Source organism: Salmo trutta, chromosome 17 (genome assembly GCF_901001165.1).
Source record: "Salmo trutta chromosome 17, fSalTru1.1, whole genome shotgun sequence".
Lineage (NCBI taxonomy): Eukaryota > Metazoa > Chordata > Actinopteri > Salmoniformes > Salmonidae > Salmo > Salmo trutta.
The window spans coordinates 26,194,127-26,207,389 of NC_042973.1; the positions used below are offsets into that span (position 1 = coordinate 26,194,127).

At 48.3% G+C, this 13,263-nt stretch overlaps 1 protein-coding gene across 6 annotated transcripts in view; it reads right to left on the reverse strand.

Moving 5' to 3' along the window:
- Positions 1–208: 208 nt before the first annotated feature.
- LOC115151950 (breast cancer anti-estrogen resistance protein 1) overlaps positions 209–13,263 on the reverse strand; it is a 129,505-nt gene continuing 116,450 nt past the window's right edge. For 5 of the 6 annotated variants that reach the window (XM_029696320.1, XM_029696323.1, XM_029696322.1 and 2 more), the window contains 5 exons: positions 10,037–10,192; positions 4,922–5,026; positions 3,452–4,672; positions 2,455–2,538; positions 209–2,257 (listed from right to left, as the gene is read on the reverse strand). In XM_029696320.1, the coding sequence (XP_029552180.1) occupies positions 1,742–2,257; positions 2,455–2,538; positions 3,452–4,672; positions 4,922–5,026; positions 10,037–10,192 (2,082 nt within the window). In that variant the 3' untranslated portion in view covers positions 209–1,741. The remainder of the gene's footprint in view (positions 2,258–2,454; positions 2,539–3,451; positions 4,673–4,921; positions 5,027–10,036; positions 10,193–13,263) is intronic. The other variant, XM_029696321.1, reaches the window with a different exon arrangement.

Genomic DNA, 13,263 nt, shown 5'->3' on the forward strand with positions numbered 1-13,263 from the left:
GTATTGTGTGTAGATTGATCAGAAGAAAAAAAACAATTGAATCAATTTTAGAATAACGCTGTAACGTAACAAAAAGTCAAGGGGCCTGAATACTTTCCGAAGCACCGTATTTTCCAGTTAAGCAATGTACAGCAGAAGTATGTTCTTAACATATATATTTCAAATCTTAAAACACAGATTTGAGACCAGAATAACATTACCAGTCAGCTTAGTTTTCAATGTATTATTTTTACTTCATAGGGATTTCAACTATATCCACAACAACATGTTGCAGTGCTTTATAGTACAATATGTTGCATTGAACTACGCCCTCTGACATAATCTGATACTTAGAATACAACCAGTCAGGTTTTAGAAAACAGGTCGATGGAAACTAGAGTGTTGTTTGGAGATTTCTCCAGGACTCTAACTAGTAAAACACACCCGCTGGCCAAGCTAACTCACATCCCTCTGGTACAGCTATTGAAGTGGGATATGATACAGCTGCGGCAATGTGATTTGAATAGTGTCAAGAATGGTTAATGTTAGGCTAACAGACATTACCGTCAATATCTTACGTGTGTGTGTGTGTGTACATCCATTTGGTAAAAAGCAGAGGTGGAGCTCATAAACAACCACTCCTTAATATGCTCATCAATTTACAAGGGGGTTGAGTGCATGCTAATGAACACAAATGCACTTTTCACACCAATTATATCCTCACAAACAGTACACCTAACCATTACAGGTTCCCCTGGCCTGCAGGGTGCAGCGGTGCTGTCCAGGAAGTGCTAGGGGGAGGAGAGGCAGAGTTCCACCTCTGGGAGGTGAGCAGAGAGCCTGGTGTGGAGCACAGGAGACTTCTAGAACAGACTTCTAGAACAGAGTCACAAGAGTCCAAACCGACCCTATAGACCACAGAGCATGCAGGCCTAGGAGAGAGTCTGGGAGAGTGTGGTGAATACTAGCACTCTAGTGGCAGCAGACAGACGGATAAAGCTTTGTGCTTTTGAAGAACAAGGAAAGTAGAAATGCTGACCATAAAATGATTTTCATTCTTCCTTCAATCTCAAAGGAAGAGATGGCACTAAAATACAGTATTCTAATTGGGACATTTTAATTAGCATGTAGAGCTACTCAAATGAAACCTGTCCCATGACAGCAGTGAGAACGTTATTAACTGTCTGTCAGGGAAACCTCTCCCTCCCAGGTTCTACCCAGAATGCCTTGCACTCACAACACGATCCCCAGCCTCCTTTGACAGCTCTAAGGAAAGCTATTAATTTTCTGTCAACATATCCTCCACCTCACCTAAGTACACGACTTTTACAAAATCCACCATTATTGATAATCTAGGATGAAAAACAGCATTGAGTACTACATACATTTTGTTTGAAATTTAAACATCCTTAAATCAACGCATTATAACAATAATGATAACAATTATAATAATCAGAGCAATAATTACAGTATAGCAATAATAATAATAATGGACATTGCCTAAAAACTACATCATGTTGAGTTTTTCCATAAGGTCTCAAAAACATATATATAGTGGAAGTACATTTTCTTTCTGGCTAATAGTAACTTAAATATTTACAATGATTCATTTACAACCTATGGCCCAGCCCAGTCAGATAGTTGTCCTTTTTAAAAATAAAAAGCACAAGAGGAGGATGTGTCTGTGATAGTGGCCCACTGGGCGTGTGGGTGCTGTGTGTCCCAGTGTGGACTCCCATGTCAGTGTCTCGGGCCCAGAGGTTCACATGGCCACCAGCTGGCCCAGAGCCATGCGGAACTGCTGTGTGCAGCCGGCCAGCTCCCGCACCCTCTCCGTCATGTCTCGGGCCGCACCGGGGGACGGGTACTGCAGCGCTGCAGTCTTGGTGCTCACCACGATGTCCTTGAGTTTGTCACACAGAGCATTACTGTGCTGGGCCACATGCGCCCGCACCTCTGGGGACTTGGCCTGCCGAGAGAGCGTGTCCCCGATGAACACCAGCTTGTGTGCACTGAGGATGACAAATTTGCTGTGAGCCACGAAGATCTTGGGCGGCTGGTTGTTGTTGATGGAGGAGTAGAAGGCGTCAATGGCGTTGGTGAGGGTGGTGACGTTGGACTCACACTGCTCCGAGTAGAAGAGCAGCAGCTGTCGGTCGCCCATGCTCAGCTTGCTCCGCTGGGCCGCCGGATAGTGGGGAGGCGGGGTCCAGCCTGAGATGTCATTGTTGATTGGCTGGCTGACTTCCTGCTCCAGTCGCTCAAACTGTTTCAGCTGCAGTAGATGGGAACACAGAGAGAGTAAATAAATACCTGCCTGATCTGTAAAACATCCCATATGAACTGACTGAACTCTCAACCACTAAGACACCAATGGAACAGCACAGTCGCACATAATGTTCTTTCAAACACTCCCTTATTAATCACTCAGATACGCGTCCACTCTCACGGACTGACAGACCCACAGGTCCTCACCTGCTGCCGTTCCAGTGTGGTTTTGTTGTGTCTGGTCCCTTTCTCTAATAATTGCCTCTGATTCTTCTCAAACTCTTCCTTACCCTGGAAATCAAACGACAGAAAGAAAATGTATCGTATTTACTGCTCCAAGCACATAGACACAAACACACTAAGACAATGCTGGGATGGAATTTTAATTCAACTGGCTCAAGGGAGGATCAGCCAAATAAAATAATGTCTGACACCACGTGTGATAATTCTCCTAGTCAGCAGAGGGCAGTATGAGCTCATATCACACCAGACCACACTGCAGCTCTGCGACTGCACTGAGAGAAAGTGACACATGACATCGAGATTTGTATGTTAGTGTGCCAAACACACATATAGCACTGAAACATATTTAAGATATAACTGTATTTTAAATAAGATCCTATCATTTTAACATAACCTGTTCTCCTTGTGTGCCAAACACACATATAGCACTGAAACATATTTAAGATATAACTGTATTTTAAATAAGATCCTATCATTTTAACATAACCTGTTCTCCTTGCATTTTCATAACAACAACACTGCTGCACATGAGGGATACAGCAATGGACAGCGAAAGCGATGACATATGATGGGTAGAGAAACACGGCTGTACATGCAGTAATGGTGACTGATGACACCTGAAGCACTGCGTTGGGGGAGTATGTGTATCCCACATGGCGAAGCCTTGTATGGGAGATTGATCAATCTACTGGTGTATCGTCATCTCTATCTTCTCTCTCATCTGAAATACTGTACCAGTGTATCATTTAACACAGACAGACACTATGGCTTGACATGCTTAACGTAATCCATGGGTTAATGTAGAGTGCTGCTGATTGCTCCAAACCACCATGCTGTTATAAGAGTACCAGTGCTGTCACTGACAGCACCAACACACTCCAACCTTATTCTCCACTGATAATAGAGGATGTCAATGCATATGTGATGATCTGTTTTGTTCTTTTATATGAGGAGGTATTACCTGTAAATGCACATAGTCATAGTCCTCCATCCAGCCCTCCTCTGTAGTCTCGTACGGCCGGTCACGGGTTTCCTCCTCGGCCGTGAACTTGGGCGGGGACGGCAGGGGCCGGGACTGGATGTTGGCCCTGCCGTCTCCTGTCTGATAAGCTGAGATGTTGTTGTTGGTCATCTGACCCATGAGGTCAGCAGTGTGGGGGACGGGGGGCAGAGGAAGCTGCTGCTGCTTGTTTGTCCTTTTAAAGAGCAGCGAGGCGTTGCCATGGAGAAAGGAGGCCAGCTGTTTAGTGTCGTCGGGTACGCCCCGGGCACACATGACCAGCCGGTCCAGGTCATCCCCACCACTGCCTGCTAAGGGTACCATTTGAGCAGAGGGGGCCCAGCCCACAGCGTCCAGAGCCTGGCTGTACTTGACCAGGCCCTGGAAGGCTTCCTCCATCTTCTGCACCTGCTTGCCCAGCTTGGCCTGCAGTGTACGGTCAGTGGCCTGAGCAGAGTTGACCACGGCCCCCCGTGCAAACTCCAGCAGATCCCTGACGGCCGCCCTCATCCTGTCCACCGCCTGCCTGATGGCTGGCAGGTTGGCCTCCATCTGGGTGGGGCTGCGCCAGTTCCCACTAATGAAGGACATGAGGAGGGAGACGGAGCCCTCCACCTCCTGCTGTAGGTGGGAGAGGCGCTCCATGGCCTGCTCCAGGTCTAGGATCAACAGCTTCCCCGGGCCGGCCTGGCTGGGCACCGCCGACTCCCTGACTGGCACCATGTCCAGAGAGGAGGTGGACAGGTTGCTGCGGGTGCTGCCCGTGCTGGAGGCAGACAGTCGTTTGAAGCTGACCGTCAGCTCCTCTGTGGCGCCCGCGTCTCTCACCACCTGAGGGGGGACGTCATAGATGGAGTCCTCGCACGCAGGCCGCTCGCGTGGGAAATCGTACACATCCTGGGGGTTGTGGTGTCCGCCCTTCCTCAGACTGGCGGGGATGTCATAGATCTCCTGGCCCAGGGGGGCGTCTGGGTGGCGCTTGCCGGTGAGGGGAGGGGGAGGGACGTCGTACACGTCTTCAGGGATGGGGGGCTCATGCCCCCCGGGGATCAGATAGCCCTGGTTCTGGCTCTGGCTCTCCAGACTCTTCAGCTTGGCAAAGTGGGGGGGAACATCATAGGTCTCCTCCCTGATAGGAGCGTCTGGAACATCCTTACTGACGGAGGGGGGGAAGTCATACACCTGGGAGGAAGACAGAGGCAACATCAAACACACATACTGTGCTGACTCTCACTGCCATAGGACTTCATAATGATGTCAAACACACATTCTGACTCATGATAAGGGATGGTTACTTTAAGGCCCCACATATCCAGCAAACAAGGACAGATGGTAAAGTACACTGGGATTGAAGAGTCTACCACTGTCTCCCTCCTCTCCTATAACAACAGACAGAGAGGACACCCTATTGGTGCAGCAGCAGCCTCTCACCGTTTGCTGGGAGAACAGCTGGCTTTTGTCCACACTGGGGGGCGTGTCATAGATGTCTTGGCCACTGGGGGGGCCTTTCACCACCATGGGTGGCGTGTCATACACCTGGGGGGAAGATAGAAGACACAGTGAGATAAAACACCCCAAGCAATAAAGATACATTTACAGACACTATCAGAGATATACATACACACATTAAAAGAGACGTGCACACATACAGATACACACAGGGCGGCAGGTAGCCTAGCGGTTAGCGCGTTGGGCCAGTAACTGAAGGTTGGTAGTTCACATGCCTGAGCTGACAAGGTGAAACATCTGTTGATGTGCCCTTGAGCAAGGCACTTAACCCTAATTGCTCGAAGGTCACCGTTGATAATGGCTGACCCTGGCCGTGACCCCACTCTGAGGGTATCTCAGAGGGAGTTGGGATATGCAAAGAACACATTTCCATTTCACATGTGTATTAATATACACTTACATAAGCATCCACCAAATTATTATTATTTAATAAATACGCAATCAGGAGTAAGAGCTCAATTACAGCTGCAGCAGACTCAATTGAGGAGCATATTAAAAAGGGAGGGACTAATGAAATCATGGTTCTGAGGGCGTGTTGGTTTAATCCAGTTGAATGTGGAGAAGGTGGGAGGGACTCTGCCCACTTTGTCCTCTAATCTCTCCTCTCTCTGGGCCTCCTCTCTTCTCCACTGCCTTCCTACCATTTCTTTTTACTTCTCTCCTCTTCCCCATTAGTTAGGGTGCATAATGTCAGGGAAGGGGAGGCAAACAGAGGCATTATTAAGGCTGCAGACAGAGGGGGTTAGTGATGGCGTTGATACACGCGATAGGACCCTCTCTCCCACTCCTACACAGAGGATACACATCCCATCTGGGACTGGCCCTGACACACACACAGGGAGCAGGACTGACTGGTGCAGGACTGACTGGAGCAGGACTGACTGGAGCAGGACTGACTGGAGCAGGGCTGACTGGAGCAGGACTGACTGGAGCAGGACTGACTGGAGCAGGGCTGACTGGAGCAGGGCTGACTGGAGCAGGACTGACTGGAGCAGGGCTGACTGGAGCAGGACTGACTGGAGCAGGACTGACTGGAGCAGGACTGACTGGAGCAGGACTGACTGGAGCAGGACTGACTGGAGCAGGGCTGACTGGAGCAGGACTGACTGGAGCAGGACTGGCTGGAGCAGGACTGGCTGGAGCAGGACTGACTGGAGCAGGACTGACTGGAGCATGATTCTGACTGGAGCAGGACTGACTGGAGACCTGAACCTCAGTGCTAACTCTGCTCTCATAAAACCTCAGTGCTACTGGTCAGTTGTGCCTGCATTCGCCACTGTATGACATATGAAAACCATAAGGATATGTGTGTGACGCCCACAAAATACAACATTCAAATCAATGTGGAGATTTTAGTGCAACAATGATACAGAATGTGTTTGAGAGGATGCCTATTGCCTAACCTCTTTTCTAAAGCACTGTCAAATTCAATCCCACAATGCACTTGAGCCTGGAGCAACGGCGAGGGAATTAACTTTGCTGTCAGTCTTGTGTGAGTAAACTTCTGGAACATACCGCCATGCAGCAGCCAAAGTCTTGTACTGTCCGTCTCCAGACCATGAAGGGTCTGATGTTGATGAACAGACTATTTCAGAACTATATAGGTGATGGTAGTCACCAAGTTAAGGAGCTTGGTAATGAGTTTTAGAGGGCGGTTTAGTGGTACATCTTTTAGGTTAATGGCTGTATTAAACAGCATTCTGTTGATCATAAACATCAGATTGACGCTCCATGTGTGACAAACGCACACTCACAAACACACAACCCAATCTGCTGCCAGGGTCTGACAATCTACTGCCAGGGTCTGACAATCTGCTGCCAGGGTCTGACAATCTACTGCCAGGGTCTGACAATCTACTGCCAGGGTCTGACAATCTACTGCCAGGGTCTGACAATCTACTGCCAGGGTCTGACAATCTGCTGCCAGGGTCTGACAATCTACTGCCAGGGTCTGACAATCTACTGCCAGGGTCTGACAATCTGCTGCCAGGGTCTGACAATCTGCTGCCAGGGTCTGACAATTTACTGCCAGGGTCTGACAATCTACTGCCAGGGTCTGACAATCTACTGCCAGGGTCTGACAATCTACTGCCAGGGTCTGACAATCTGCTGCCAGGGTCTGACAATCTGCTGCCAGGGTCTGACAATCTAGTGCCAGGGTCTGGGTCTGACAATCTACTGCCAGGGTCTGAATATCTGCTGCCAGGGTCTGACAATCTACTGCCAGGGTCTGACAATCTACTGCCAGGGTCTGAATATCTACTGCCAGGGTCTGACAATCTACTGCCAGGGTCTGACAATCTACTGCCAGGGTCTGACAATCTACTGCCAGGGTCTGACAATCTACTGCCAGGGTCTGAATATCTACTGCCAGGGTCTGAATATCTGCTGCCAGGGTCTGAATATCTGCTGCCAGGGTCTGACAATCTACTGCCAGGGTTTGACAATCTACTGCCAGGGTCTGACAATCTACTGCCAGGGTCTGACAATCTACTGCCAGGGTCTGACAATCTACTGCCAGGGTCTGACAATCTACTGCCAGGGTCTGATAATCTACTGCCAGGGTCTGATAATCTACTGCCAGGGTCTGACAATCTACTGCCAGGGTCTGAATATCTGCTGCCAGGGTCTGAATATCTGCTGCCAGGGTCTGATAATCTACTGCCAGGGTCTGACAATCTACTGCCAGGGTCTGAATATCTGCTGCCAGGGTCTGAATATCTGCTGCCAGGGTCTGATAATCTACTGCCAGGGTCTGACAATCTACTGCCAGGGTCTGAATATCTGCTGCCAGGGTCTGACAATCTACTGCCAGGGTCTGACAATCTACTGCCAGGGTCTGACAATCTACTGCCAGGGTCTGACAATCTACTGCCAGGGTCTGACAATCTACTGCCAGGGTCTGACAATCTACTGCCAGGGTCTGACAAAGGACTCTCTCTAAAGTTGATGATGCTAAGGAAGGATTATCTGCAGGCTGGGTGTCAATAAGTGTTGCACCTGAGGAGGAATAGAGTATGTGGTATCTAAGACTCAACTTCCTCCCTGTTTCTCTACAAACAGCAGCAGACTGACAAGCCAACTTCTCCCTCCTCCTAAACATTTATTAACACACAGCAAATTGCACTCCCATCACTTGAAATGTGGCTGTCCCCAAACAAGCAGATTAGCAATTATAATTCGGCCCAAACAGTGTGATACAATCTGTTCTCCAGGCCTTTGGGGGATGAGACTGACAGAGAGAGGAGGCGAGAGGGACTACAGTATGAATAACAAAACCACTGGGCACCTTGAGAAAACACTTGATCAGAATCTTGAATTCAGCTGATGCAATTTGTTTGGAGTTGGTATTCAACGCAGGTACACTGATCTGATAGCAGACAGGTTGGAGTGCAAAATAGATGTTTGTGTTACTCCTCTCAGCAGAAAACCAAAACCAGGGCTCAATAGATTGTCCAGTGAACCTGGGCTGCTATCTGAGCTTGAATGCAATGATATCCCTACAGGCCCTGCACTATATTTGAAGGATCACACTGCCTCTCTAAAAGGCTGTATGTCTACTCCTTTCAGCTTCCTCATTCATTTTTGTTTCTACTCTCAGTTTGTCTTCCAACTGCTTTTCTCCCTCTCTGACGCAGTCAAACAGCTTTTCCCCTCATTCTCTCCTCCTTCCAGCTGGTTCTTTACTCCTCTCTACTGCCATGCGACCTTTGCTGTGTCTGTGTTTGTGTGTGTGTGTGTGTGTGTGTGTGTGTGTGTGTGTGTGTGTGTGTGTGTGTGTGTGTGTGTGTGTGTGTGTGTGTGTGTGTGTGTGTGTGTGTGTGTATGAATGACACAGAAAGCGGGTTCACCTTCAAAGCCAAAGCACATGCAGCTCAGGACACGCTGCTCACTGTGCTTTGTGGAAAAATACAACCTTCCTTTTCTAACGCCTCCAGACACTGAAATATCTACTTCCCCTGTTAGTAATGTATGACCTTCTCTAAAAATAGACATGGAATCACAGAACCGCTGTGGGTTTAAACATACACAGAGTGAGAGAGAGACAGAGAGAGGGAGGAGAGGGAGAGAGGAGAGGGAGAAACAGAGAGTGAGATGGAGAGGGAGAGACAGGGAGAGTGAGAGACAGAGAGAGGGAGGACAGAGAAAGAGAGGGAGGACAGAGAGAGAGGGAGGAGAGGGAGGGAGAGTGAGTGAGGGAGGAGAGGGAGAGAGGGAGGAGAGGTAGAGTGAGGGTGGGAGGAGAGGAAAGAGAGGGAGGGAGGGAGGAGAGGAAAGAGAGGGAGGAGAGGGAGAGAGAGTAAGGGAGGGAGGAGAGGGAGAGAGAGAGGGGGAGGAGAGAGAGAGAGAGTGAGGGAGGGAGGAGAGGAAAGAGAGGGAGGGAGGAGAGGGAGAGAGAGAGAGGGAGGAGAGAGAGAGAGAGAGTGAGGGAGGAGAGGAAAGAGGGAGGGAGGAGAGTGAGAGTGGTTTAATATTCCTAACACATCAATTATTAATGAGAAGCGAGACACTTCACAGACAGATGACCAATCGAGTCGGGAAGTGTGTCTAAGGCAGTCGAGAGGAATAATAGCCATCAATCTTGTGAAGAGGATGAAATCACTTCAGTGACATAGGAGACAATAAGTGGCGAGGCAGGACAGTGAGAGGACAGGAATACCACAGCCCCTCTCATACACCGGACACCAACTAGTGTGGCTCAATTGCTGATCATATGGAAGATGAGAAATGTGTTCTGGGTGTGTTACTGTATATGTTAATGTATACTTTACTAGAAAGGCAGGGGAGTGCAGTGTGTTAACATAAATACAGGTGAGGTAAGCATATTTTCCCCATGCCAATAAAACTCTTTGAATTGAGAGAGAGACGAAAACAGCAAGTCCAGGACAAGGTAGCACGTCTGGTGAACAGGTCAGGGTTCCATAGCCACAGGCAAAACAACAGAAACTGGATCAGCAGCACGACCAGGTGGACTGGGGACGGAGACAGCCAGGAGTCATCAGGAGAGAGATCATGTGTTTCTAGCTGACTCCTCACCTGCTGGTTGTATTGGCCGTGGGTCGGGGGAACATCATAGATGTCCTGGGACTGCTGGGATGGAGGCAGCTGTCTGGGGGGGACATCATACTCATCCTGCTCTGACTTCCCTGTGTCATACACATATACCTGACCCACCCGCGTTGGCACCACGACCTGAGAGATGGAGAGAGATAGAGAGAGAGACAGACAGACGGACGGACGGACGGAGACAGGGAGACAGGGAGGGAGGGAGGGAGACATGATGTTAGTGAATGGTCTGTTACAGTATTTTGTCAAATTGATGCATCTTTAAGCCTAATGTGCTTTTCCTCTGTCCAAATGACTCCATCACGTAGACGATTACTGTAGTACGGACATTATATCTACTCAAGACTCAATCATAATGAAATCCCCCTGACCCACAGTGAGGAGTCAACACAGCCTGTGACAGTCTGGATTAACCACAGAGGCAGTAAAAACAGAATGGGGGTCCTGGGGGATCAGTATGGGAACAAGGGCTGTCCTATTGTCTGCCTGTTTACCCACAGTATTATAGTCTCAGGGTTATGTCAACTGTCTGGGCCTGGGAAATGAAAACAGACAGACAGACTGCTATATAGACAACAGTACACTGGCTTTCCATCAATACAGAGACACTAACTGGAGCATACCCTCCATCCAAACTAGTACACATTCTCACAGGATATTAAGAATCAAAGCATTAGCATTCCCTATCAGGACCATATCATGTCATATAATCAAACGATATTTCCCTGCATCAGTGCTCCTTGGCAGTCTACATCTGAGTTCCTCTGGCTGTGTGTTCGTCTGTGTGTGTGTGTGTGTGTATGTCTCTCTAACTTCCTTTAATCTGGCCCTGCTATCGATCCCTTGCAGACGAGGTCTGTGGAATCACACAGAGAAGGAATGCTGCTATCTCTCTACCAATCAGGACACTGGGGGAGATCTCTGATGATCTACTCCCAGCTACAGAGATACACTGCTGCCTTCACTGCTGATGGGAGAGGAATGTAGCAGTCCAATCACACACACAGTCAATCACCTTCGAGAAATAATACAATACAAAAGCTGTAGCACTGATACTAACTATACTGAACACACCTCCTGGTACAAGATGGTGGTGCCTAGTGAACCGCTCAATAGCACTTAATAGAATCTCATCATATCCACTCTGGAATTCCACCTCCACTCCTCACTAGTGGCTATGGCAACCAGGCAGGTGGGAGTGAGATAGATGCTCTTCAGATATTTAGTGTGCACCAATCCAAGTTTATAAAATGCTGCAATAAATATCTACTAGTAATCAATATGTGAGCTCACGTTCAATAAAATAAATCCATTGTCCATTTAGATAGACAGAGAAACAAATACACACCGATACGCTTGCATACACAAATATGCATGAGTACTCGAGCACCCACCCACACCAGCCTTGTTAATTCTACTCCCCTTCTCTGCCTCTCCTTTGTGAAGGGTACCTCAGTAGTCTGCTTGACTGGCATTCAAGAAACCAATCACATTCTTCGCTAATGAAACGCCACAACTCTCCTGGATCCTGTAATAATATTTGCTCTCCCAGTCAGGCTGCCTGCCACTTGAAAGGTGACAGCCCAGCTAAACAGATAATTAAGCCATTGCACATGAAATACATTTGACAATCTGCCTCTGTTAATATGTCTCATCCCTTTCCTCATGTCCTGTCTGTATCCTTCCTCCGCCTCTATATGGCTCCTCAGTAACTTCCATTCATTCAGAACCAGTGTCTAAAGGAAGTCGATGTTTCCCACCCGTTCTTACAGCCTATACGCTGAAATAGGAGGAAGGGAAAACCCCAGAACAAATTGAATCAACTGAACCAAAGTAATATTAGAATGTCTCCCTACACAAAACTCCCTCCCTCCCCCCTTTTCCATGTCTCCCCCCCCCCATCCCTGCCTTACTTTCCTAGTCTCTCCAGACAGCCTATTCTCCATGGAGCCAGCCAGTTTCACACACGTTTAAAGTACACAGCAGGTGTTTCATCTAACACATTCCAGGATGATATCTCCCAGCCTCGTTGGCAGCCTTCTCTCACACAAAATGCTCACTTTTCTCAATACTCAGATATATCTGTAGATCATAACATTTATTGTACGCTCCTCTTGACCTAAAGACCTTTACTACCACATAATAACAACATACCCGTTCCTTTGTGCTATAAGGGTGATGAGATGGGATACCCAAGCACAACTGGCAACATGTCATTCTGAGTTTATTCATATATATTGCGTTTTATCTGTCATGTTTTGTCCTGTTGACATGAATGTAAACAGCCCACAGAAACATGATCCCACATTACACAGCAGCATGTTCCTGGGAGCGTCAGGCTACTTATTGACAGAAGTAAGTCAGATGTCTATCACACAACCTCGCTCTTATTGACAAAGATCCTCCGTGAGCTTTTAATGAGATTAGAAGGAAACATTCTGAGTTTTGGTAATTCAACACATGGTAATGAGCCAGCCCTATCAATGCCCTCCTCAGCTGGCCCTTAAAGTCTTCTAATGGTATTGGAGGATCCCTCTGAGGCCCTGAGCTCCATCAGCATAAGTAATGGCGGTCAATAGTGTGAATTATCAAGGAGGAAGACGCTGGAGAGGGGAGGGGATGGGTACATATAGGCTCTGGCTCTGAGCCAAGTCCTCATCAATAGTGTTGAAAGGCTTCTGTCAATGGGAGAGAAGCAGGGGAGTGTGGGGGGGGGGACACCCAGCCGAAAGCTGTCACAACATTCTATCAGGTCATAATGATGATGTCACTAAAAGACGAGGAGCTACATTAGAGCCATTGAGGGTGTAGAACAATGTGGAGCAGTGATGCTTTGCCCTCGCTGCTTTACTGGGCTGGCAGGTACTCTCATGGAGGCTCTGTCTGTTGGAACAGGGGTCACCCTGAGGAGAGGAACAGATTGCAGAGTCCCCATCACCACCACCCCACTGCCCCTCTGTTGCCCATGTCCCCCACCAGCCACAGTCCACTGACCCCTAACCCAGCTGACACCATGATACATGCCACCACTCTCCACAGCCACCCTATCTGTCTGTCCAGATGGTTTGAGAACACAAGGGTTTGCCAGTCCACCTGCAACAGGCAAGACAAAGAAAAACTTCTCCTGACTCTTGTGACGTGGTCTTTCAAGTGAACCAAGGCTAGACTACGAAGACTGATATCCCACGTTGGACCTC